We start from the raw sequence: 26,427 nt of genomic DNA on the forward strand, positions 1-26,427 counted from the left end.
AAAAGTGACACTGAAATAAAAACAACTTTGAAATTTCAACATTTCAGTTTTTACTATTTGTGGCCAGCTGTCTGCAAAATTTAGAATATAAAATCAGATTTGAAGAATATGCTGTGCCAAAAATAACATAGAGCAGATTTTGGAAGCTGAAAAATATTAAAACTTATCTAGACTATAGAACCAGAACACTGCAGTGTGAATTTGGCTCTTCCCCTATATAAATGTAGGTTGTATACAATATTTTCTTCATTCCCACATATGCCTCTGCCACTGATATAATTTTAGCAGTCAAATTTATAACTAGCTTATTGCCAGGACAAAATGAAATTGATGTGATCCTGGTCAGTTTCAGTATGTATCTTCTTGAGTTGGTATAAGATAGGGGTACACCTTGTATATAACTGTTATAGAATCAGCATGATCATTTGAGTAGAACAGGTAAGGAAAAACACCTTTGCAGCCCTATTTCATCAACCTTAGTGCCCCCATTAGGATAAAATGACCAGTTCCTTCCCTGTGTAGAGGCCAGGATGGTGTCATTTACACTTGGTTGCTGTAGAAGCACTATGGAAGAAGTGACAGCCCAGTCCTTGCTATAATCCTATCCTGAAGGATTGTCTCACAAGGAAACTCAAAATTGTAGGAAAACAGAACTTTGGCCATCCTGCAGCAAATATAAACTCACTATTACAGTAGTGATCGGAGGCCTCTCTCAGAATTGGTTTTCCATTGATGTTCCCATCTCTCTGCTGTTTGTTTTCACTTCTAAGGACTTGTCCAGATTAGGGGTACCTGCACCAGTGTAATTAAACATTGTAGGTATACCAATAGATAGCCTGTACCAGTGCAAAGCAGAAAGTGATATACCCAGGATAAGTTGCGCTGAAGGAAGCATTGCCTTAAACTGGTGCAACAACCTCCCTATCCCCCTACCCAAAAATCCAGTATAGCTGGTGTCTAACTCAAACAAACTTATTTCATGTCATACCCAACACTCTCCTATCAGATCTTTATTCTAAGAGTTACTTTTTCTATTATGTCATTAATAGGAACAATATTTAACTTCGCTTGGTGCCTTTCGTACTCCAGTATCACAACGTGATTTACAAAGCATTGAGATTCCCTAGTTATGCAGGTTTCAGAGTGGTAGCCATGTTAGTCTGTATCAGCAAAAACAACGAGGAGTCCTTGTGGCATCTTAGAGACTAACAAATTTATTTGGGCATAAGCTTACGTGGGCTAAAACCCTCTTCATCAGATGCTGTTATGCAGTGAACGTGTGAGCCACAGTTACCATTCTGCATGCAGCAATAGCTCACACACAGCTTTAGGCATCAGAAACTGTTGCAGTTAGGAGGATGTTGGACACTTATTTATATTTATACTTGTTAATTTTTTTTTTACTTTCCACAGGGCTTGTCCTTTATATGCTGTCAGTCCCAAACTCAAGGTGCCTATTTGAACCAACTGCTAGGAAGCGTTATTCAGCAGTATTTTGGGCGCTTTCTCCCTCCTTCACCATCTTCTCCCGGAACTGGACAGCATCCCATGCTGCTAGCATTATGCAATTCTATTACCATCCCACAGAACTTACATCTGCGGAAGACCACTGCGCATGTCATAAAGTAAGACCTGAAGAAGGAGTAAGCCAGTTTGTAGATATCTAGACTTAACTTCTTCCCAAATAAGCCATGGGGGGACAATGGTATTAATTATTATTATTGTTTATATTGGAGTAGCGCGCACACAGCCTTCAGTCTGGATCTGGGCCCCATGTGCTGCGGGTTGTACAAACACATAAGAGACAGTCCCTGCTCCAAAGAGCTTTTAATCTAAATTAAGTCAAGATGCAATAGTTGCCTGTAGCAAACATCAGAAGGTGGTTGATGGTGGGGGAAATGAGGATAACTGTAATGAGAACACAGATTATACAGACCAGCTAAGAGCATAATTTTCAGGTGGCATGTCTTTTTTTTGTTTTGTTTTGTTTTTGTTTTTTGTTAGATGAATAAACAGGCGATGAATGGAATGTCTACAGGATTTACATTTTTAGTGACTTCTGTGTGAAAAGAGTTCTCATGTCAAGTACATTATTATGTTGGTTTATTTCAGTTTTATTTTAAATGAGGTTGAAGTGGGAAAAAGATAAAGCAGTGCAAATATTTTTATTTTTGGTCTATTACTTCCTGAATGTGCAGGCTGGAAAACAGCAGGGAGAATAGAGACTCTGAAATGAACCTCGGTTCAGGACTCCGTTGAATAGTTCATCAGAGATCCTGGTCCTTGTGAACTGGGAGCAGACACGATAAAGAACAGAAGAGAAGGCAAATGTCTTGCATTGGGGCCATTATTTATTCATTTAAAATTTACCCTTCTTAGCCTCCGAGCACATGCGCAGCAGCTTGAATTTAACAATTAAAACACCACAAAACTATCTTAAAGTACTCTTCCCCAAACACCAAATAAACTTACTGCCTACTTCCCTCAATCAAATCCTTGAGAAACTAGATACTGTATTGTAACCTCTAATTAATGTGACAGATAATATCAGAGGTAGTCTGGCTCATTGATGGGGCACTGGACTGGGAGGCAGAAGATCAGGATCTACTTAGAGCACTGCTGTTGACTCTAACTGTGGGCAAATCACTTCAGCACTCAATGCCTCAGTTATTTAATAGGTAATGTTGGCATAATATTTCCACCCACCTCTGTAAAGTGCTTTGAGATCTACCAATGAAAAGCACTTTATAAGTGTTTAGTGAAGGTGGTGGTGTTATAATCTATTATTTATTATTATAGATAGGTCTACTAGCATTGCCTATTATTAAGGTTGTTTGACACTTTCCATTATAAGACCCTGTTTCCAGTTGCTTATAAGTTTGCCAAATTTTAACTTTTGGGCTGAAATTTTACATGCTGGGTTTTTGCCTCAGGTTAAATATATCTGGAAAATTTCAGAAAAACTCAAGAATGAGGTTAGGGAAAAATACATTGGCTTGCCCATTTAAAAGAATTCTGGTGACCTTTTCTTTGAGACGCTCTAATGCATCTATACTTTGGAGCCGGGACTTGAACTTTGGCACTAGGGTGGCTTTTTTGTCAGAAAAAATCCCCCCAAATTTGGCTAAATTATAAGCAATTGGAAAATCACAGTTCACACATGCTCAGTAGAAACTTGCTAGACAGCTAAATTCTCCAAAGATTCCATCCATCCTGGGGCTGAGCATGACTTTCCTTGTGATTGCTGCTCTGGACTACTTATGGACACTGGAACTTGGAACAGAGATCCTGTCTCGTGTTCTCAGTACCTTCCCACTGGCTCAGACAGCATGGAGGAAAAAGCTGGTTGATTCTATAGCAGAGAGGTAAGAGCCAGACTGGCAGGCATAGGGAATAGATTGGAACAAGGAGCTTTGATGTAGGAGAGGGGAAACTGGAACAATGGGTTGGAGTAGGAAAGACTGGGGCTTGCTGGACAAAGAAACTGGGAGGCAGGTAGGGGGAGATGGGGACTGGGAGCCAGTGGGTTTAGGGGTTGAGATCAGACCCAGAGAGCGTCTGGGACTGGTTGGGCAAGGAACCAGGGAGAGTGGCGACTGGGAGTAGAGGTGGATGGGAAACAGTTTTCCGGGCCTATTAACGTTTTTGAGATTTCAAAAATTTTCCTGTTCCAAAACAGAGATTTTAACATTTTTTTTTAATTTTTATTTATTTATTTATTTGGCAAAAAAAAAAACAGAGAGAGACCCCCACCATCCACCCCAGAATACCCAATAGCCTGGTGATTAGGGCACTCACCTGGGATATGGGAGAACCAAGTGTAAGTCCATGTTCTAAATCAAACAGAGCAGTTACTTGAACCTGGGTCTCCTACATTCCTGAGTTCTCTAACCATTGGACTATTGGTTATTCTGTGGAGGAACGCTTTTTCTCTGGTTTTGACCAGAAATTCCATCCTGCACCTGAGAAACATTCCCAACAAAAGTTTTGTCAAAACTGATAAGTTCCCACTAAAAGTTTTGGTTTCAAGGAATCAGCATTTTGTGATTTAACCCATTTCATTGAAAAATTCCTGACCAGCTCTAGCTGAGATGAGGCAGGGAAGAGTTGGAGCAAGGTAGACTAAGGGCTTGTCTACATGTAAACCATTTCAGCAGCATTGCTGCAGCTAGTTGGCTATAGCGCTTCAGTGAAGACGAAGGGGTTCTCCCATCGGCGTAGGTAATCCACCTCCCCAGGAGGCAGGTAGTAGGTTGCTGGGAGAATTCTCCTGTCAACCTAGTGCTTTCTACACTGGGTGGCTAGGCCAGTTTAACTGCATTGTTCAGGTGTGTGGATTTTTCACACTCTGGAGCAACGTAGTTATACTGACCTAATTTCCTAGTGTAGACCAGACCTGAGACAAGTTGAGGAGCCTGGGGAGTAAGACTGTGACTGGGAGCCAACGGGGATGGGAACAGGGGCTGGAGGAAAAGTAGTATGTGATTGTATAAACAAACACTGTATCATCATGCATACACACCGGGGAGGGGGGGCAAATTAACATTACACAGGCTGACAGATCCAGAGGAGCATGTACTGTAATGCCTTGTACTCAGTTTCACTGGAACTTTTTGTAATGTTGCACTTATTAACTGATTTATTCTTAGGACATGTCTACACTTAACATGCTACAGCGGTGCAGCTGCACCACTTCAGTGTACACACTGCCTCCATGGGTTCTCCTATCAGCGCAGGCACTCCACCTCCCCAAGAGGCGGTAGCTAGGTCAAGGGAAGAATTGTAGTGCTGTCTATACTGGCGGTTATGTTGATATAGTTACGTTTCTCAGGTGTAGATTTTTCATACCCCTGAGAGACGTGGCTATACCAATGTAAAGCAGGCCTTATTCCTCATGGGCAATATTTTTTTTTTAAGCTAGTGTTAGATACCTGGCAAGTTATTTTGCATGCTCCATAAGTTATTGTATTACCTGATGAGTAAATGCAATGTTATGTTATTGTACTACATATATTTTCTCTTGAGCTCATAAAATCAAAGGATTGTCTTTATATTTCAATAAACTGATTCCTAATTTCAGACTAACTATGGTTCAGATTCTTGCATCCTCTTGGTGAAAAACAATAACTGAAGTCATCAAGTTGGAACACTTAAAATGTGCTTGATGTCAAAATTCATTCCTGCCCTAGGGTGTCAGTTACCGGTTGTCTTTGTGACCAATGTTATATTTGAGCCTGCTGTATTTATTCTGGCTGAGCAGAGGTAGAGGTTGTCTGTCCCTTTACAATATAATGTTGGCAAAGATGAAGTAGTAGCAACTGTGTTAATATAACTTCAAACCATACTGACTGTGAATAGTTAAAGTTCTTAGGGTTTTAATCAACCAGAAAGCATGTAAGAAATAAAATAATTGACTAAGAATTCTTAAAATATTTTGGAGGCCTATTTTCAAGGTCACACTGTTTGGATACTTTGTCCTTGGAAATCTGGTGGATGTTTCCTGGAAACAAAGGAAAAAGTCAACTTACACAATGGGAGTTCTTTGTTTAAGGAGAGCAGACAATTGGAGTGGAGATCTCAAATGGGGATCTGAGGAGAAGTTTGCCCACAGAGCATAAATGCAAAGGGTCAAATATGGTGTGGGTTTGAAAGGAGCTTATGCATTTAAGGATATGTCCTTGGGTATTATTGCTTATAAGTAGCCATTTGCATGTGTATAATTGGGTTTTGCACAATCAAAAGTTGTCTATAAAAGCTGAATCCACACAAAAAACAGACATATTTGAGCATTTGACCATAATTGTGATAACTGCCATTTCTGGGTTAGCACAACAATAGGTGAGTTGTAAGCCCCTACTCTGTGGTGCTCTGCTGAATTGTGAGTAGGGTGATCAGCTATCAAGTGTGAAAAACCGGAATGGGGTGGGGGGTAATAAGCACCTATATAAGACATAGCCCCGAATATCAGGACTGTCCCTTTAAAACTGGGACATCTGGTCACCCTAATTGTGAATCATTTCTAAGACTAAGATTAAGAGAAGCCAGTAGCTGATACTACATAATGATAGAAATCTACTTAATGGCCCTCCTGGTGATATACGGCAATACTGTGTTTAAAGGATGTAATATTTTATTTGTTGTACCATTGCTTAATGAAGAAATAAGTTATAGACTGAGCTTTATTTTGTTCCAGGGAAAACTACCTCCAGTTCAAAGGTAACGCCCCTCCTCCTCGCCTGGCCTCAGTTCTGGCTTTCATCCTTCAAGTATTTCAAAGAACCAAGAGCACTGAAGTATGTGACATTGAGTTGCTTCTTCCTGCTGTGTTGAAATGCATGGTATTAGTTAATGAAACACAAGGTGAGATGCTTGTTAACTTTAAATATACTTGTACATATGTAATATTTTATACTTACCGAGCACTTTTCATTCAAGTAGGTAGGTTTATTACACTGCAGAGAGTGGTAGAGGCACATTCCCAGCCAGTACCATCCAGTTTGCAACTGTGTTATCCAGCGTTAGGCCCCCTCTTGAAGCATGAGCTGGCTAAGTTTTGTACTGCCAGGACCCGCTGTAGGATGACTTTCTGCCAAGACCAGGAACCCAACATAACCCAGGGTTGAGTACAGCTCCAAATTTATAAAAGAAGAAAATCAGCTTTGCAAATTAGTATTATCCCAAATAAATTGTGGTGGAAGGAAGGATAAATATATTGAGTACTTTTTGGAGGAGGGGAGGGGGGTGTGGGAGGGGAAGAAAAAGAGAGAGAAAAAAGACAGTAGTACTGTTGGTGATAGTTGATAGTTCCTGTTCTTAGTTTTGATCAGGGTAGTATGGCCTGACTGCTTCCTTCTCATTCAGAGTGGGAATGATCTAAAGAATACAAACAAAACCCAAACTGAAATATATACCTCCATTTCCATGGAGCGTGTACGTCTTTAGGGGACAATGCTTAAAATATACATTTCCCCCTTTTAAAAAAGACAGTGCTTAAAATCTGTGTATTTCAATCATAACAGTGGGGAGGTCAGAGTTCTATGGCAGTGGTTCTCAACCATGGGTCCGGAGGTCCTGGGGGGCCATGAGCTGGTTTCAGGGGATCTGCCAAACATGGCTGGCATTAGACTTGCTAGGGTTCAGGGCAGAAAGCTGAAGCCTGAGGCCCTGAGTTCCAGCACCTGGGGCTGAAGCCTGAGCAACTTAGTTTCGCTGTGCCCCTTGTGGCATGGGCTCCCAGGCAGTTGCCCTGCTTCCGACCCGTTAATGCTTTGATATGGAGAAAACCAGTTGTTGTGGGACATGGAATGTTGGAGGGGCCTCAGAAACCCCTTTTCTGTTGAATACGTCTGTGATTCGTTCTGTTCTTTATAGCCAACTTAGCTTGTGATTTTTTTTTTTTTTTTTTTTTTACAGTTAAGAAACTATCTAGCGAGATTCTGCAGTATATGGTAGAAGGCTGCCAAGCAGGGTTGGGAAGAGAACCTGCCACCCAACTGACTTCTGTGTTTAGGTAACCAGAAAATACGCCAACTGGCAGTGCTGCTATTGCAAAGCATTTGACAGCGAACATATTTTTTTAAATAACTAATTATCCCTAACCTAATGCACTGTTACTTGTTTATGGTACTTAAATTATTGCATTCTTGGCAGTGGTTTAAAATACTGGTTGGCTAAAAAGTGAAAGAAAAAAATACAAATTTTCCTGTGGATTCCATACTGTTTTGAAAGATAAACAACAGAGGGATGTATTGCAACCATAATGGGAGAAACTCCTTGGGCAAATGGTGAAGCATGATGTCAGAGGCCACATTGCCAAAGTGTCCATTCCTAAATTGAAAGGCACATCTGACTTTTTTTTGCTTTTACATTTTTTATTATTGAAATTCTGAATTTGTGACATTCAGATTTTTCACCGTGAAAATTGAGCTTTTTACCAAACTTGACAGGATTGTATTGCCCATGAATCTCACTCCCCATGCACATACAGTGAACAAACTGCATGAGCACAGTGCCCAAAGAAATTTTGCAGACATAGACCCTGATCCTGTATTGTATAGTGTGCAGGTTGACAGCTGGGTGGACAGTCCCATTCAAATCAATAGGGCTCTCTGCTGGAACACCAGTCTGCCCACACGCTACAAAAAGCAACTTTTTCAGGGGGCATTTTATGTCCGATTTTGCATGCCCTCACCTCACCATTCTGACTATTTTATATATATATATATATTTAAGCCCTGATCCTGCAAGCTCCTCCAGGCAAGAAGACGCCTGCTTCAGGGCAGAGTGCCCTGGACGAAGGGGTCAGCCCACATGGACCAGCTTGCAGGCTCTCCGGGCTTTAAGTTTCACTGGTAAAAATGTGTGCATGTACATGTTGATCCTGTAGCATTAGCCTTTAAAAATGCAGCCCCTAAAGTCTTTTGTATAAAATGAAAACTTCCAAGCATTCAAGATGGTTCTGCTGATCAGACTCTTTTGGTGGTTGTTCCTTTGCACATTCTCTATATCTAGTTTTGACCTTGCATGAAGTGCCCCTGTTTCTCCTTCAGGCAATTTATCCAGGACTATACCACAGTATATGATCATCAGGTTTACAGCATCCTGGAAGTAGTGGCAGTCTTGGATCAGCCCCTAGTTATCAGTCTGATTCCAACAATCACACAGTCCCTGAAGGATTCAGAGCACAAACAAGGGCTTGGCAGAAACACTGCACAAAGGTACATTTTGTATTATTATTGCTTTTTGTCAGTGAACAACAGAGGTGTATTCTCTTGATGGATGGCAACTTTAGACTGCAGCATAGATTTCGTGTAACTGATGTGTAAGTACATTCAGCCAGAAATTTACCTTTTTTTAGAAATTTAGCACATACAGATAACTTAGAATTGTGAAATGCTCTCTCAGATGTTTTGACACCAAGCTTACAAAAACACACACAGTAATTTAATGCAGAGCCTGCTGGCTTCCATATAAATAAATAATGGTTATTTATATTACATTAGCACTTAGGAGCCCACTCATGGACCAGGACGCTACATGCGATACAAACACAAAACAGAAAGTCAGTCCCTGCTCCAAAGAGCTTACAATCGATTTAATTCCTTAGTTTGATTGTGCTATAAATCCCTATTTTTAAGGATTTATACTGCAATTTTAGTGTAAATATCTGATTCAGGCTTGGCATAAGAAATATCCAGGGATTAATTTTAAGGGTTTTTGTACACAGTATAAAATAAAAAAAATAAAAGCTGGTGATTTCAGAGCTTTCAAAAAAATCCTTTCCTCAGAGTCATTTTAATTTTATATAATATAAACTGAAAATACTAAAATTAAAACAAAAAGAAGATACCAAAATATACTTTACAATGAACCAGAACTTCACCAGTAATGTATGATTTCCCAGTGGAGCATGAGAGAAAGGGTCAAGAAATCAGTCTTGTAGAGAGGATACAGTCATGCAGGATACATATATTAAGGAAGATGCTCACTTAGAGGATTCTAAATGAGGAGGAACGATTCCATTTTCTCATGCATAAAAGTATAATTTATCTCACTTTTATAAGTCAAGAAAATAGAATGCATGCTGTGGTCCTAAGCACTAGTAAGAGATTGGTGTTCAGATTTTTTTTTTCTACCAAAGTAAGAATAACATAATGGGGGAGCAGTACTTTTCTGTAATAAGGTAATGTGGTCCTTTTCATTCCCTTGATACAGAAAAGAGAGGGATGGAGGTTAAAATTTAAAGGGAGGAAAAATACTGAAAGTCAGGAGTTTTTTTTTAATTGAGTAATATGCACATTAAAATGTGTAATGTTTGTTCCAACATGAGTACAGTGTTTAACTATGTAGAATATTAACTCTCATAGGTCCTAATTATTCTTACATTTATTGATTTTTGATCTAGCTAAGGATCAAATATGTAAATTTACTATTGGTGTTTCCTATTCAGCTGGGTATTTAGGCATATGACTGTAACTAACGTCACTAAGAGGTGTGAATAACCCACATCCCTGAGTGCCGTAAATTATACTGACCTAAGTGCAGGTATGGACAATGCTATGTCTGTGGGAGAAGCCTGGGGGAGCTTCTCCCGCCAACATAGCTACCACTTCTCGTGGAGGCAGGAGTTTAGCCGACAGGAGAGCATCTCCACCACAAGCGTTACAGTGACACAGCTGCAAGTGCTGTAGTGTAGATGTAGTCTTAGTCTCTAGAAGTGCTTAAAATTATGTTGTTGCTTAAGTTCCTTGTTGAGTGGGGCTAGGGCTACTGAACGGGTGAAATCCTGGCTCCATTGAAGCCTTTGCAAGTTTTGCCATTGACTTCAGTGGGGTCTGGATTTTACCCACAATTTGTAAAGTTAAGCAAGTGTGTAACTCTTTGCAGGATTTGGGGCTATAAATATTATATTCATTTTGTATTTTATACAGTCATACAAACTCCAACTCATAAAATATGTACAGTGTCTAAGCATATTTTTCAGTCATTGTCCATGCGACGAGTTTCATTTTCAACAGAGAGTACAAATGAAAGGAGTTAAATATAAAATAAAATATACCATGCTTTTTATTCAGTTTCTCTCCTTTTAAAGCCCCTCTTACCCTCCACGAAAAAATAGTTGCTTCTATTTTAAATAAGTACATGCTGTGTTAGACTGCTATTCCACTATTCATAGAAGGATTTTCAAATTCCCTCAGTTTTTCCTTTTGATCATGTAGTCTGTAGACACTTCTATAACATTTTTTATACTGTCAATAAAGCAAAGCTCATCCATTTGCTAATAGAGCGTAAAAAGACAGTTTGTTTGAACTTCCCCAAGAATATACTAGGGGATTACCAAACTGTCAGTTTTTCTTTAGTAATAACCTCATAATATATACTCTAAGATCTGGTTCTGGTGTTAATGTTCTCCACAATGTTTTCTCTATAAATGCGTAAAAACTTTATTAAATGAATTATTAAACTGCTTCCCTGTCCACCTCTTTAAGGTGATCCATGAATAAGGCTATGATTTTGTCATGGATATTTTTAGTAAAAGTCAGGGACAGGTCACAGGCCGTGACCTGTCCCTGACTTTACTAAAAACACATTCCTGACAAAATGGGAAGGGAGGAGGGTCTAGCACCCTTCCCCTGCCTGCAGCAGCTGGAAGCTGCAGGGTCTCCCTGCCAGCGACGGTGGCGGGGGAGCTGTTTGGGGGCTCCTTCCAGTGGCCGCTGAGCAGCTCTGGTATCCCTCTGCCTGCGGCCCGGAGGGAGGGGAGCGGGGCGGATGACACCGGCTGCTCACAGTGGCAGCTGAGGAGCTCATGGGTCCCCACCAGCACTGGCAGCAGCCTACGGAAGCTGGGCTGCTGCAGGAGTCCCCTGCTGCTGGCTTCAGCAGATGTTACTGAGCATGCGTAGTACACTCTAAGTAGCACATTCAGTCAGATAGCAGTTTTTTACACTACAGGGCGGCTGGTCAGCTGAGAGGGCCCTCAATGTGACAAAGGTCACTGGAAGTCAGATTCCGTGACCTCCGTGACATAACCGTAGCCTTATCCATGAACAATGAAAATACAGTCATCCTAGTAAAAAGCTTTTTCTCAAATCTAGATCCTCTAAGCATAAATATCTATGTATATAATTTTGCATTATTCTACGTATGCTTACTATATTTCTTAAAGTTCAGATCCCATGTAAATCAGAACCAATGCCAAGAAATTACACTGGTAATGAACTATCAAATGTTATGGTTTAACATGAAAATCACAGCAAATATATGCAACCTATTTGTAGAATTGAAATGACTGAGAAGGATATTTTGTGAAGAAAAATAGAAATATTTCATATCTGTTCTTTACATAAATGTCTTCATGGATAATTAACTAATGATATGGTGATATCTTTAACCTTCTTTCTAAGCCCATTGTAGCAGCCTGTCATAGTGTGCCGTTTTGGAACCACCACTCCACAACTACATACAAAATATCCTAAACAAAAATTGAATATGTGGTAACATAGTGAGCTCTGTACATGATTTTGGTTTTGAGCCTCAGCTAGACAAGTAAATACACAATTTAAAATAAAGAAGTGTCTAGCTTAGGAGGAAAGTTTACTTAGTAAATGGAATATCTTCAAGATCTATGTGCCAAACAAACTAAAGGAAGTATTTCTTCACACAACGCACAGTTAACCTGTGGAACTCTTTGCCAGAGATGTTGTGAAGGCCAAGACTATAACAGGGTTCAAAAAAGAACTAGATACATTCATGGAGGATAGGTCCATCAATGGCTATTAGCCAGGAAGGGCAGGGATAGTGTCCCTAGCCTCTGTTTGCCAGAAGCTGGGAATGGGTGACAGGGAATGGATCACTTGATGATTACCTGTTGTGTTCATTCCCTCTGAAGCACCTGGCATTGGCCACTTTCGGAAGACAGGATACTGGGCTAGATGGACCATTGGTCTGAGCCAGTATGGCCGCTCTTATGTTCTTAGGTGCCATGCCATTCGATCCTTGTTTGCCCCTCAGCCAAACTTCGCTAAAAATTCATAGTAAACAAAGCAATTGCGGAAGTGAGGAAGGAAAAAGTTCTGGTTTTACCTCATGTTACGTGAAAAGCTTGCATGAAAACTATTTTTTTTACTCTTCAGTCCTATGAAATTGTTTAACTAACATATTATATGCTTTTGTTTTTAACAGAGAAGCCTACAAAAAACTGTTATCTCGCCTTACAGCAACTGGTCAAAATGAGATACTAAAACTGGAAAATGAGACAAGTTAACGATGTATTGGTGATTAATTCTTTCCCCCTGAAATGTTTGCACTTTGTTACTGCCTGTACTGTTATTGTAATGCACTATCAAAGTTGTTTTTCTTTACAGATAGAATCTATTTAATGCTTTTAAAAAGTTAAGCTGTTTTTCCAATAGCATTGGTAGCGTTTGACTATTGCCAGAAATATGAAGAGTAATTCAAATATTTTGTCTTTCAGTTGATGACTGAAAGATATTGCAAATTCATTAAATATTAGAAACATCCATCTAAAATTCACAAGAAGACACAAGACAATGTGTGGGATTTTCAGTAGAGCCTAAGTGACTTAGCGCAAGTCCCATTGACGTGTGTTTTGAACAAAATTTTAATTTCTAAATTTTTAATGGGAAAGTGTTTTGTAGATCAGAAATAAGTGTGATGTGTAGAACTCTGGGGGTCAGGCAGCAGGCTTTCATACTGAGCACACAAAGGCACTTCACGTCCGTATGCTGAGCTCAGTGAATGCAATGTCTTCACCAAAAGCTGGGTCAGGGTTAGGCTATCTTACGTTAATAGAAAGGCTTATGTATGTGTTACACAGAATAGAGACAGGTGTCCTAACCTTGCTCTTGTATTGAAACCTTTCAGGTCTTTCAGGTTCCTCATCTGTGTTGTCCAGGGGGGGGGGGGGGGGGAGCAAGCAAGCAAGTCTCAGGTTCTTGAATATCAAGGAGATCTCCCATTCTGACTGAAGGGGTAATTTCCTATTCTCCCTCTTATCCTGGATTTAAAACGAACTAAATTAAAAATCTAGTTAAATCCACAAAATTTTATGTGAATTTCATTAGCTAGTTTAACTTAGACGAAGGATAAAGGGAGAGAGCGAGAAGGCTGATGCACTTAGAAAAACCGATTTCAAAATCTTTAGTTAGTTCAGACTGTGTTAAACATTGGGTGAGTCTGGCTAGATGGATTTCTCAAACATCTCACTGTGTCCTTGACCCTTTCTCTAGTCCAGCATAACTTTTCTCTAAATAAAATAAAAGTTCCTTAACTTTAATTTAAGATTCTGTAGAATTCACATCTTTCACTTAACTCATTAACATGAGTTCCTAAGAGTTATTCCTGTGGCATGGGAAGTGGCATGTGTGTACCTTCTGACAACACCATTGAATTGGTTATCTATTTTTAAAGTTATTCAGCCTTAACTTTACAGAGTTAATGGGGGAGGAGGAGAGACTATTTTTGTGTAACAACTACAGCTTCAGAAATGTCCCTACAATCTTGTTCAGAGCAGCATCTGTTTTGTTACAGTGCTCCTATCAAGTAGAAACAGATAATCTTTTCCCTAAATCAGCTATTGTTACGTCAGATAATGTAGTAACTAAAAGCCTCTTTAGGCTACTTAATAGTGCAGAACATGGAGGTTCTTTTCATTATGAAAGTGACTTATTGAACTTGTGTTGTAAGCTTCTGCACCTGGAAGGAGTCTTATTCATCTCAAGAGGCTTGTGCTTCTAAAAAGCTTTTTTTTTTTTTCCCTTCAAGAAAACTCTCCAAATGAGATTAATAGAGATGCCTTCGAAATCTGAGTTTTATCACACAGTAGGTAGCAGAACAGATGTCTTACTGTAGTATTACTTCCTGAAAGTAAACCCTTTGACTTTTAAAGAATAGGTAGAGTAGGTATTGTAACAAATTATTTAATGGTGTGCTCAGTGAGGTTTTTAAAGGTAGAGTGGATACTGTCTGTAAAGGTTCTAAAAAAGCAACAATGCTTTATGAAAATGTGACATAGCTCTTGGTGCATGAGACACTAATTTAAACAGTTTGGAAACTATTGTTCTTTTCTGTCAAAAAGTGAATGCAAACAGAAATAAAGCATTTTACATGATATCACTTAACTACTGTCAAGCAGGCAATCTGGTATAGTTTAATTATTTGGTGTGGACAGGGACAGATGTGACTGACTGACAGTCTTGCTAATAAAGAGAGCAAGGCTTTTGCAGAGTATTATGGGGTAGGGTGGCTTGTCTAGTATACCTCAAAACACTCCACCCAAATATTTCACTAGGAGAAAGGCTGCTGAATTAAAATACATTGAAGGAAAATTAAAATAAGTCTAAAACCAGCCGTCTATTGTGTATGTCTGTTATATGTTGTAACCGTAAAGACCCTTTAAGATACTGAATATTGCATGCATGTACAGAAAGTATATTTAATGTTTTTGTACTTCCTTTAACAACACATCTGAACACTTTAAAAGCAGAAATACTTCCTTTTAAACAAACCATTCATTTATAAGCTACTGCAGACACATCGTGGGAGGCACTGTGCACCTGCAGATCAGTTGTACGTGGGGCCATTTGCAGAGGAGACCGCAAACAAGGTAGAGATCCTTTCCTGTTCCCTGGAGAAGATCTCAAGAGAGTCTCTGCGGCTAGCTGCAGAGCAAGAGGGATTTTGGGCGGGACTGGAACTACCCAACTGATTTGTGCATTTGTGGATCAGCTGAGCCAAAACCCCATGCAAGGGGAGCAATGGGCCACATTTGTATCTCCTCCCCATTTATGGTAGCAGGAGTTTTACCCAGCTCGTCAGGCATCCTGCCTGCAAGGGACTGTAGATTCTGTTCAGCCCTGCAATATTTTAAAATGGAGTACTAAGTCCTTTTATGCCAGCTTTGCTCCATCCTTGTGATTTGGCCCTTTGCAGGTTTCCCTTGGGGGATCCTCATTTGTATAGTAATAGAGCAGTGCCGCTCCAAAAAACATAATAGCAGAAATGGTCCCCATGTTTTGTAGAACATTGTTAAAGCAATATTGCGCTTAGGTGTTTTATAACATTTGTGACTTATTTCCATAATCAAGAAGAAAACCCAGAGAATAAGACTGTAGCTAGGATTGCTAATGGAATTCAGCAAGACTTATATGTGTACGCTTTGTCCAGCTCATTTTATGAATATGTGAGCTGGTGTCTTTCTAAGACATTTATGACATTATTCACCAGCATCCCCACAGCAATGATTGTAATCACATCATTGCAGTATTCAATGGTATTTTGATCAAATATTAAATTTCTGTTAAAGTTTTCAAAACTACTACAGTGGCTCATTAAATGTCATTTCCCTCCCCCCACCCTCATAAAAAAAAATCAGCAGGAGTGCTGCTGTCAGTGTAACAAAAGCCTCATTTATACATCTTCTACTCTGATAGCTGCTTCAGTACTGTTACTGTGTATATATATATGAGGCAGGCTTTCCTCACTGAGACACACAGCACTGATAACTGGATAAAAATAAAATACCTTTTTAATATATTTCCTCTATTACTGAATTCAGGATACTGATCTCCTCTGATCCATAACACTTTGGTATAGAACAACTGTCCAATATGCCATGCCAAACTGCAGATTCCTTTTTTTTTGGAACCCTAAAATGATTATCTAAAAGAATAAGAAAAGGAAAAAAAGCATTGTTAAAAATTCACACTAACTTCCATTATTCCCATGGAAGTGTCCATCTATTTTGTAAAATTTTCACATTTTTGTATTGTTAGTGGAAAGCAAGAACAAGATATATTAAATTATGCCTCGCTTCCATTTTCACTGACAAAAAATGAAGTGAGGGGGCATTTCCTAAGATGAAATAGCTCATAAGATAGCAAATTTTACCCTTTTATGATGGAATAAGGCAGTGCACACATGCAAAGAATAAAGATCTGTACAGTATTTGGTGTAATTATACAGAACATGAGCTTCCAGTAACATACACCACTTACATTGTCATTTATGAAAACTTCCATAACTGTCCATTTAAATGGAATTGCCATATTTCCCTTAAGAAATGGATAATAGGCATTACTGCAGTCGTCTTTTTCCCTCTTCTGTAGCTTCTGAAAATTAGATATGTTGGGAGGTTTTTTTAGGAACAACATTTAGTCATAATTTATCTTAATTATTTTTAGTTGCTACTGTATTTAAAATGTGATCTAATCAGCCCTTCTGTTAGAAATGGTTACAAAAATATACTGAAGATAAAAACCCATTGTGGTGTCAGTATGTCATAGCAGAACTAGATTGTTGTAGAATACACAGAAGTATGAATGGTTAGGAAGTGAGTTTTGTCTCAAAAAACTTCTTTGAGCTATGTATAAAACAAAACCTTTTGAAGGTGGTGGTCTGCCACTACACAAATGAAAAGCAACTGTTAACTAAAAGACCCTTATTCTGTATCTTGATCTATATCGTCTTGTTACAGGTACAGGAATTTGCCCACATCAAAGGGGTTACAGGATTGGGACCAAAATTCACTAAGTTTTCTAGACCAACTTGTTAAGCCCTATAGTGTAGTTCCTGGAAGAGCTTGCCTCTTACATTTGAACAGGACATCACTGTATAAGTATGTTATCCTAGTACCAACTGAATACCCCATATTTATCAGTTGTAAATTGATTTCCCTCATGTCTGTTTTGGTAAAAAGGTTAATATAAAATTATTAATATAAAATTAGCCCATGTGATGAATTCTGCGAGCAACATCAAAACCTGGCACAGCTAGTTCTGTAAATTAGACGTCCATACTGTAGGCTTATATTTCACAGTTGATGTTATTTATACATATATGTCTTAAAGGTGCATATTTATTTTATCAAAAAATGGTCAGAAATTGGCTGAAGGGCAAACATTCAATACATTAAAAAAATACAAGCAACTTAAATTCACTATAGAATTATAGAAGTGTGGACATGAAGAAAAATTGAGATGATGCAACTTCCATTTCGTAGAAGCAGTGTGATGTTGCTAAATAATGCCTTAGACAAGCAGCGCTCCTGCAGAAGGTATCTTGATTTCTTCATATATTAATTTTTTGAGTTCTTGCATTATAAGAAGATAATCTCTACTGAAAATACCATTGAATACTGACATTCTCTCCTTTTCTTTCAAAAATTATTTTGAAAAAAATCTAAGTAATTTCCCCAGAAACAAAATATTATCCCTTTACATAATCTACATTCTTAAACTGCCTGCCAAGTCCTCCTTCCCTGCAAACTCTTGACTGCAGAGGAAGTATTTTAACCTTGCCCTCTTAATTTATTCTACATTCTAATTTTCAGTAAACAGATGCCGTCTTTTTTTGCATTTGTTCCACATTCTGCCTATGTTGTTTCTGCTTGTGTGCACATTCAATTATCTATTTCTTCCTGATTCTGCAACTGATGTACTAAATTTCTATATTAGTAGGGGGGGGGGGGAGAACCCTAGGCAAATATCAAGGCAAAACAGTACAAACTTTTGTAATTTTATCTCAGGTCCAGGTACTCTACCTGAAAGCTAATAAGTCATGAATATACAGCATACAATAGATATACTGGGATTTAAAAAAAATACATATTCTACAACATTTTTGTCATACTGACAAGTGGGCCATAACATCTCAATATTTCTTTGGCCCGTGCTTGGATGTGAAATGCTCAAGGGAAAATGAAGATGCTGTAGAAAGTAAAGTTGATGTTATCTGTGTTCTTTCATCTGTGTCAAACCAGTGTCTTAGCACTATGCTCGGGAATCAGATAAGCCACACAAGATGGCTGAATTTCAGTGATGTGGTGCTTATATGTACAACTGATAAAACACCTCCATATCCTTTGGGATTAAATGCCCTCTATAAAAGGAAAATATTACTCTTTATGGGTGTGACCTAAAAAGTAGACCACAGGAGAGAGATACAAGTATTAGACGCTTCATTACAGCTCAAGATCTTGTGGCTCAAAGATCTATTACAAGATGCTAGCAGATTTAGTCAATAAAAATAAGACAGCAGTACCCACATGGCCTCTATCCCAACAATTTATAGACCCACTACTGAATTATTCAGTCTTACCGCTATTTCCCCTTGTTAAGATGATGAAGAGGCTTGAGTGAGTTGTTATTGCTTGAGATCTTGTCCATTACTCCACATTCTTTTCTCCAGTTGGAAGCCCAAGCGAATGATGTTACCATCAGCTTTCTCACTGTTTTCTTCTCACTCCTAGAGTAGACTGGCCATCTGGAAAACATTCTTTTCCTTTTCTGGTCCAAAAGTAAAGTGACAACTTAAGGCTCTGTCAAAAAATAGCAGTTGGACAGATCTTCTATTTGACCGCAGTGTCAAAACTGGTGACTTGGCAGGAACAGATGCTGGGTTTGATTCACTCCAAGATTTGCATTGGCAGAAGATTTGGTAAATTTCACACCACTGAAGTCTCTGGGGAGACTGGGCCTATGGAAGGCACCCACCAACACCAAGGATCCTGCAGCCCATCTAGCCTCAGAAATGGGCGGCACTAGTTGGGGACATGTGCTGATTTAATTGCATCCACTGCACAGCCTCTGCCAGCAGGACTCCTACAGAACCCCAGCTGCTAGTCAAAGCTGCCTTCTCCAAACCATCACCTGCTCATCCCCAATCCTCCCGAGAGCACAGTATACCCCGCTGGCACCAGGGAGAGCCTCTTTGCATAATCTCTCACCTGATAAAAGATAAATGGTACTCCCTAACTTTAGGCACTGAAAAGTAGAATTCCTCTCTCTTGGAGTCAGGTATAAGTCTGCATGTTCTATAACTGAAGCTGCAAATAGCACAGCATGCAAAAGGTAAGTGATCAACATGAAAGATGTCTCTGATTGCTGGAGTCTGATGATTAGAAGCCAGAGCAGAATCCTGACACTAATTGCCACATAGGCTATGTCCTCAGGCTCTGGAACCATACAACTAATTTAATGCAGTTGCACAGCTATTTAAAACTGCTATTCACCAGGATAGACAATTGATGAGAACCAGAACAGTAAAAGTGTTGAAAGATCAGAGCAAATGTGATAACTTTTTCTTGCCATATACTCTCCTGTCTGTTGGTCCTTGACATGTACGGCACGTGCAGCTTTGCATAAGGAAACTAATGCCACTCCAAGTTCTTGAAACTTTCTACACAGCCTGCTGCCATGGATAAATGGCCAGTTAAATAAATGGTAATCCTCTGTCCTTCTGAAATAAACCTTTTAACTATAACTTCACAGCTATGGCTAGTCGGCCATACAGGGGACTGGTGAGTGGACTTGGGTTTACAGAAATTAAAATACCAAAACAAGAAAACTTGAGTTGTAAATGCAGAAAATATCCTGGGAACTTTTGTCTGTCTCAGTGCTTTACAAACTTCAATAAGTTCTCCCAACACCAGTGAAATGGGTAGTATTATATACACCTTTTCCAGATGGGGGAAAATCAGCCTAGAGGTTGATTAGTGATCAATGGCTCCATGTCTAGTTGGCAGCCAGTTTCAAGCAGAGTGCCCCAAGGGTCGGTCCTGGGGCTGGTTTTGTTCAATATCTTCATTAATGAGCTGGAGGATGGCGTGGACTGCACTCTCAGGAAGTTTGCAGATGACACTAAACTGGGAGGAGTGGTAGATACGCTGGAGGGTAGGGATAGGATACAGAGGGACCTAGACAAATTAGAGGATTGAGCCAAAAGAAACCTGATGAGGTTCAACAAGGACAAGTGCAGAGTCCTGCACTTAGGACGGAAGAATCCTATGCACTGCTACAGAGTACGGACTGAATGGCTAGGTAGCAGTTCTGCAGAAAAGGTCCTTGGGGTTACAGTGGACGAGAAGCTGGATATGAGTCAACAGTGTGCCCTTGTTGCCAAGAAGGCTAACGGCATTTTGGGCTGTATAAGTAGGGGCATTGCCAGCAGATCGAGGGACGTGATCATTCCCCGCTATTCGACATTGGTGAGGCCTCATCTGGAGTACTGTGTCCAGTTTTGGGCTCCACACTACAAGGATGTGGAAAAATTGGAAAGAGTCCAGTGGAGGGCAACAAAAATGAGACTGGAGCACATGACTTATGAGGAGAGGCTGAGGGAACTGGGATTGTTTAGTCTGCAGAAGAATGAGGGGGGATTTGATAGCTGCTTTCAACTACCTGAAAGGGGGTTCCAAAGAGGATGGATCTAGACTGTTCTCAGTGATACCTGATGACAGAACAAGGAGTAATGGTCTCAAGTTGCAGTTGGGGAGGTTTAGGTTGGATATTAGGAAAAACTTCTTCACTAGGAGGGTGGTGAAGCATTGGAATGGGTTACCTAGGAGGTGGTGGAATCCCCTACCTTAGAGGTTTTTAAGGTCAGGCTTGACAAAGCCCTGGCTGGGATGATTTAGTTGGGAATTGGTCCTGCTTTGAGCGGGGGGTTGGACTAGATGACCTCCTGAGGTCTCTTCCAACCCTGATATTCTATGATTCTATGACTCACTCATATGCAGAACTGATATAAGAAGCTGGGGGCCCTGACTCTCAGACCATTGCTCTGATCACTTAGGCCACACTCCCTAGACAATAAAACACTTCAGGCTACTGGAAAATACAAACAACTTGGTCCTGGGAATCCCAAATACAAAGCAAGGCATAGACCTTATAGAGTACTTTCTAATGTCAGGGTAAGTTTTCAAGAATTCCTGTTCTGTATTGAGAAATTAAGAAGTGCCTCTGGATGCAGGAGACCAGAGAAAAGCAAAATCAAAAATTCAGTGACCTTCCAGACCCATGAGCCATGCAGTTTTACATACAATTAGTGTCTGTGTGGGGGGGGAAAATACCTTGATCTAAACTTCTTCACAGCTGAGTCTTCATGGAAAGAAAGTATTGTCAGTGCTCAGATAATCATTCCTGGTGACAAATATACAGTTAGATCTCTTCTACCCAGTCTACATTTAAGTTGTCTAGGACAATTGACAAAACGATTTTTGATATAAAATCTATGCTGACACATTGAAAAGGTGAAGTTTCCTAAGGACAACTCCAAGAAGAAGAATCAGATGGGATAAGTGGAACTTCCTTTTATCACTAACAGTAGCCCTGAAAAGTTACCATCTGTATGATCAAATTTATTTAACTCAGTAACAGCTCTCAATGGACTAAGAGCAAAATGCTCCTCTCCAAAAATACATTGGGTATTCCTAGATGCTATTCTGAACTTAGAATTCCTGCTGCTATTCATGGTAATTTCATGTTCTGAGATCTGTTCAAACGTTATGGTGGTGCAGCACCTATAAGTACATAGATCAGAGAAATGCACTGTGCCCTTAGGTCATCAACCAAGAGGTTTAATAGTATTTTTCTTGGTTAATATTTACAAACACCCATGTCATATATATGCAAATAAATGGCAAAAACATCCAAAAAAAGGGCCGGGGTCACAATAGCCAGAGAAAACCAGAATATAATGATTTGGTTTTATTATTATAAATTGTACATATGCCTGGAGTATTGCATGGAGACACTCTATAAATTGAAAGAATAAATAAAATATTGACTTTATTATACACAGATTTAGCCTCTGGAGGCCAGTGATTTGTGGTACCATATGTTGGACAAAATGAGACTGTTCATTGAGAATTGTAAATAGTACATATGGTAACCCTTTACAAACTGGCTGTTAAAAATATTAAGTGAATGGTGCATTTTAATTATACAGTAAAGAGGTTATTTCCAACCATTAAAAGATTGCAGGTGTCAGGAAGAATTGACCATCTGATAGAAGATAACATTTAAAAGTAGACCTTGGTAAATAAAGGTAATTTTGTATATCAGTTTCTTTGACAAGCAGGTTCAGTACAGCGTTGTACAGTAATAGCCACTGAAACCTCAGTCCTTCTGTATTTCAGGTGAGATGCAAAAAATCAGTTCCTTGGTAGATGCCCATAATATATTTGGGGGGGGGGGGGTGGTTTTTTGCTTTATTATGCTTCACACTATCTAAATTTCAAATAAGTTTTGTTAAATGAAAAACTTTAGTGGTGATGAAGTTGGGAACTGAAGGTCAATGCATTTATCCTTTTTTGCCACAGGTACCTAGCATAATAGAATATTGTCCTTGTTAAGCTTATAAACATTGTATTATATTGTCTTTGAACAGTGCCACCGGCAATCCATTTAATGTGAAGACCCCAAGGAACAATAGGCAGGCAGAATGCTGAGTGCACTCAGAATGCCTTTCAAAGATGTATAAAGAACTTAAATAGAGGCAGGTAATAAGTTGTCACCCAGAGAAAATGGCAAACGGGTTAGTATGAAGTGTATGTTCCTAATTTGGGCCGGAGAGAAACTGCAGACTGGTGTGGAGCCTTTAGTGAAAAAAATGTTCATTTGTTTGTCTGTTGTTATTTGACTTTAAGACAAATGTGTAGAAGATAAAGAAGCAGTTCATGCTTAATTGATCCAAAAGTGAAATTGCTGTATGCAGCATTCCTCCCCCCCCCCCCCCTTTTGCTTTTATGGATGGTGCATTCTTTTTCTCACATAGTGCCAATCCTGTGGTGAGGCACTTGTAAAGTCTGGAGGTTGGGGCATGTGAAATAGGGAGCTGGAAGGAAGCATGCTGCTATTCCATTAGAAGCAAAAGGAAGTGTAGGCCCGTAGAATACTTCTTCTTTCCCTTCCTTGCTAACATCCAGCACCTGCAGGACCAAAATGCTGAAAATAATATTTCAAGGATCACAAAAGAAATAGGAAACAAATTTGCTGGCACATATTATATACACTTATTAATCCCAAGGAAAGGCAATTTCAGCCCAATGGATTTTATTTAGGGATCAACTGATGTATTAATGTCCATATCACCCAAATCTTATCCTAACCGTCACTTGATAACAAATAGTAAAATTTGATCCCACTTACTAGCTGTACACTTGCATGGTTGCAAATGTAGAACTCTGCACAGAGATGCTAAACCATTACTACAAAATATGAATCATTTGTCAAACTGGTATTTAGAGGAGCAAGGGAACTCAGGGCTGGCTGAATGACAGAGTAAATGAAGACATACAGAGAAAAGTGTTTTTCTTCAGAAAGAGGGAACAGCATGCTGAATTTGAAAATAGAAGGGCTCATAGTGCTGGTTAAAGCTAGGCAGTGTGCCAGCAACTGAGAGCATATGTAGTCAACACTTACAGCTCTGCCAAAGCACTTTCTCATTTGTTATATTTTTTTCCTCCTAGGCTCAGGTCTCTCTTGGGCAGACTGCCAGTTCTGAGACGGTTCTGTGATGTGGGGAAATGTCCACTCAAAAGCAGGACCCGAAATGCATTTTCACTTGCCATCAAGTAGTATTTGAACAGAGATGAAATAATACTCAAAAGGTCCCACAGATTATAAACAAGTGTGTTTGTTAGTATGTTTCCCAACTTGATATAGTGCTGTTTGTTACATTTTATGTGCTGTACAGTGTTCCTATCCAAGCCATTGTGAATTAATTTTCCATTTAAAATTAATTTTTAATTTTACCCCACTCAACTTATCACAGATGGTTCTACAACTGGGGCACTGCATCACTCAGAAAAATGAAAATAATTCACCTAAAGCCCAGAGTTAAGTATATATAGAGCCCTGTGCGGATACAAATTTATATCCACGTATGTGGATATCCGCAGATATAAATCAGTATCCATGCAACTGCAGCGGTGAAAGGAGCAGAACATGGGGCCACCACTGCCAGGAGCTAGCACCAGCAGCTCCTCCAGCGTGGCTATACCGCCCGCAGCCCCGCTCCCAGCTCTACCTCCATCCCTTCCACGCAACTGTCTGCATCTCCTGTCGGGGGCATGCATGCCACTTGAACACAAGAGTGCAACCAGGGACAACTGCTGATGAGCCTGGTGCCCACCCCAGTGGGCGGGCTGGGGGCCGTACAGCCGTGCCGGAGGAGCTGGCTCCTGGGAATGGCGGCCCCACGTTCTGCTCCTTTCGGCGCTGTGGTTCCCAGGACAGCACTGCGGTTCCGCAAGGCAATAGAAAATTACATTAGGGTCATAGAAGCAACAAGAAAGAAAACAGTGGGGGAACTGCTCCACATTTTAGATGTCTATACACCAGTACAAGGAATATGGGGAAGACCTGGAAATATTAGTACAAAGAAATTACATCTTAAGTGGCATCACTGAAACTTGGTGGGATAAATCGTGTGACTAGAACACTGGTATAAAGGGGTATAGCTTGTTCACAAAGGACAGGCAGGGGAAAAAGGGAGGAGGTGTTGCATTATACATCAAGAATATATACACTTGTTCTAAGGTCCAGAAGGAGGTGACTGGCAGAACAGTTGAATGTCTGGGTGAAGATAGAAGTGTGTAGGGGGAAACCAGGGGGGCAACATCATGTAGGAGTCTACTATCAGGAAGAGGCAGAGGTGGATAAGGAATTTCTAGTAAAAATAACAAAAATCCAAAACAAGACCTGGTAGTAATGTGGGATTTTAACTATCCAGCCATCTATTGGAAAAGTAGTATGGCAAAACAATATGTCCAACAAGTTCTTCAAATGTATTAGGGACAGTATTGTTTCCGAAGATGAAGGAAATAACAAGGTGAAAACCATTTTAGATTTGATTCTGGATAACGGAGGAATTGAGGCAAATCTGAAGGTGGAAGGCAATTTGGATGAAAGTAATCATACAATTACAGATTTAATGATTCTAAGGAAAGGAAGGAGTGAGAGCAGTAGAATAAAGATATTGGACATTGGACTTCACCAAACTTAAAACTGATAGGGAAATATATGGGAAGAAAATATAAGGGAACAAGTTGTTTAGGAGAACTGGCAGTTTCTCAGAGACAATATTAAAGGTGCAACAGCAAACTATTCTGAGGAGAAAGAAAGATAGGAAGAATAGTAAGATGCTGATACAAGCTCTTTAATGATCTGCAGATTAAAAAGGAATCCTACAAAAAGTGGAAACAGGGACAAATTGTTAAGGATCGGTCCAAAACAATAGCACACGCATGTAGGGACAAAATCAGAAAGGCTAAGAAACAAAATAAGTTACACCTAGCACGGGACATCAAAGGTAATAAGAAGAGTTTCTATGGATGAAGGAAAATGTAGTTCCACTACTTAGCATAGGAGAACTATTAACAGATGACCTCAAGAAGATGGAGGTGTTTAATATCTGTTTAGTTTCAGTCTTTCTTAAAAGATAATCGTGACTGGATACTCAACACAATTAAAATTAACAAGGTGAAAGGAATACAAGCCAAAATAGGGAAAGAACAGGTTGAAGAATATTTTGATAAAAGTTAGATGTATTCACTTCAATAGAGCCTGACAAAAATCACCCTTAGGTACATAAGGAACTAGCCGAACGAATGTCAGAATGGTTAGCGATGATCTTTAAGAACACATGGAGGATGAGTGAGGTCCCAGAGGAACGGAGAAGGGCAAACATAGCACCTAACTTTAAAAAAAAGGAACAAAGCGGACTCAGGGAATTACAGACCACTCAGCCTAACTTCACTACCTGGAAAGATACTGGAGTAAATTATTAAACAATCAATGTGTAAGCATCTAGAGGATAATAAGGTGATAAGTAATGGCCAACATGGATTTGTGAAAAACAAATTATGCCAGTCCAATCTACTTTCCTTCTTTGACAGAGTTATTGGCCTATGGGCCAGGATGTTGTAGACATTATGTATTTTGATTTTGACACAGTCCAACCTGACATTCTTGTAAGTAGAGAATTGTGGTCTAGATGAAATTACTATAAGGTGGGTGCAAAACTGGTAGAAAGAATGCACTAAAAGAGTAATTAACAATGGTTCACTGTCAAACTGTGAGGATATATTTAGTGGAGTCCCACAGGGGCTTGTCCTGGGTGTGG

The 26,427-nt window shown here is 39.6% G+C and overlaps 2 protein-coding genes across 6 annotated transcripts in view; one reads left to right on the forward strand and one right to left on the reverse strand.

Annotated features, from left to right (window-relative positions):
• The window catches only part of MMS22L (MMS22 like, DNA repair protein), a 134,545-nt gene extending 119,913 nt beyond the window's left edge, over positions 1-14,632 (forward strand). The window contains exons 21-25 of the mRNA XM_034766003.1: positions 1,414-1,625; positions 6,194-6,360; positions 7,414-7,510; positions 8,550-8,717; positions 12,685-14,632. Coding sequence (XP_034621894.1) covers positions 1,414-1,625; positions 6,194-6,360; positions 7,414-7,510; positions 8,550-8,717; positions 12,685-12,766 — 726 coding nt within the window. The 3' untranslated portion in view covers positions 12,767-14,632. The remainder of the gene's footprint in view (positions 1-1,413; positions 1,626-6,193; positions 6,361-7,413; positions 7,511-8,549; positions 8,718-12,684) is intronic.
• Positions 6,231-26,427, reverse strand: part of KLHL32 (kelch like family member 32) — a 194,407-nt gene continuing 174,210 nt past the window's right edge. Inside the window, exons 11-16 of one of the 5 annotated variants that reach the window (XR_004645182.1) lie at positions 18,619-18,806; positions 16,518-16,631; positions 16,045-16,182; positions 12,368-12,523; positions 6,417-6,873; positions 6,231-6,318 (exon numbers count right to left, since the gene is read on the reverse strand). Coding sequence is in view for 3 of the 5 variants with exons in the window: in XM_034766004.1 (XP_034621895.1) it covers positions 18,621-18,806 (186 nt within the window). In the remaining 2 variants the exon portion in view is untranslated. Of the gene's footprint in view, positions 6,322-6,416; positions 6,874-12,367; positions 12,524-16,044; positions 16,183-16,517; positions 16,632-17,660; positions 18,807-21,992; positions 23,247-26,427 lie in introns of those variants that run through there. The other 4 variants (XR_004645181.1, XM_034766004.1, XM_034766005.1 and 1 more) reach the window with 4 other exon arrangements.

Source organism: Trachemys scripta, chromosome 3 (assembly GCF_013100865.1).
Source record: "Trachemys scripta elegans isolate TJP31775 chromosome 3, CAS_Tse_1.0, whole genome shotgun sequence".
Classification (NCBI taxonomy): domain Eukaryota; kingdom Metazoa; phylum Chordata; order Testudines; family Emydidae; genus Trachemys; species Trachemys scripta.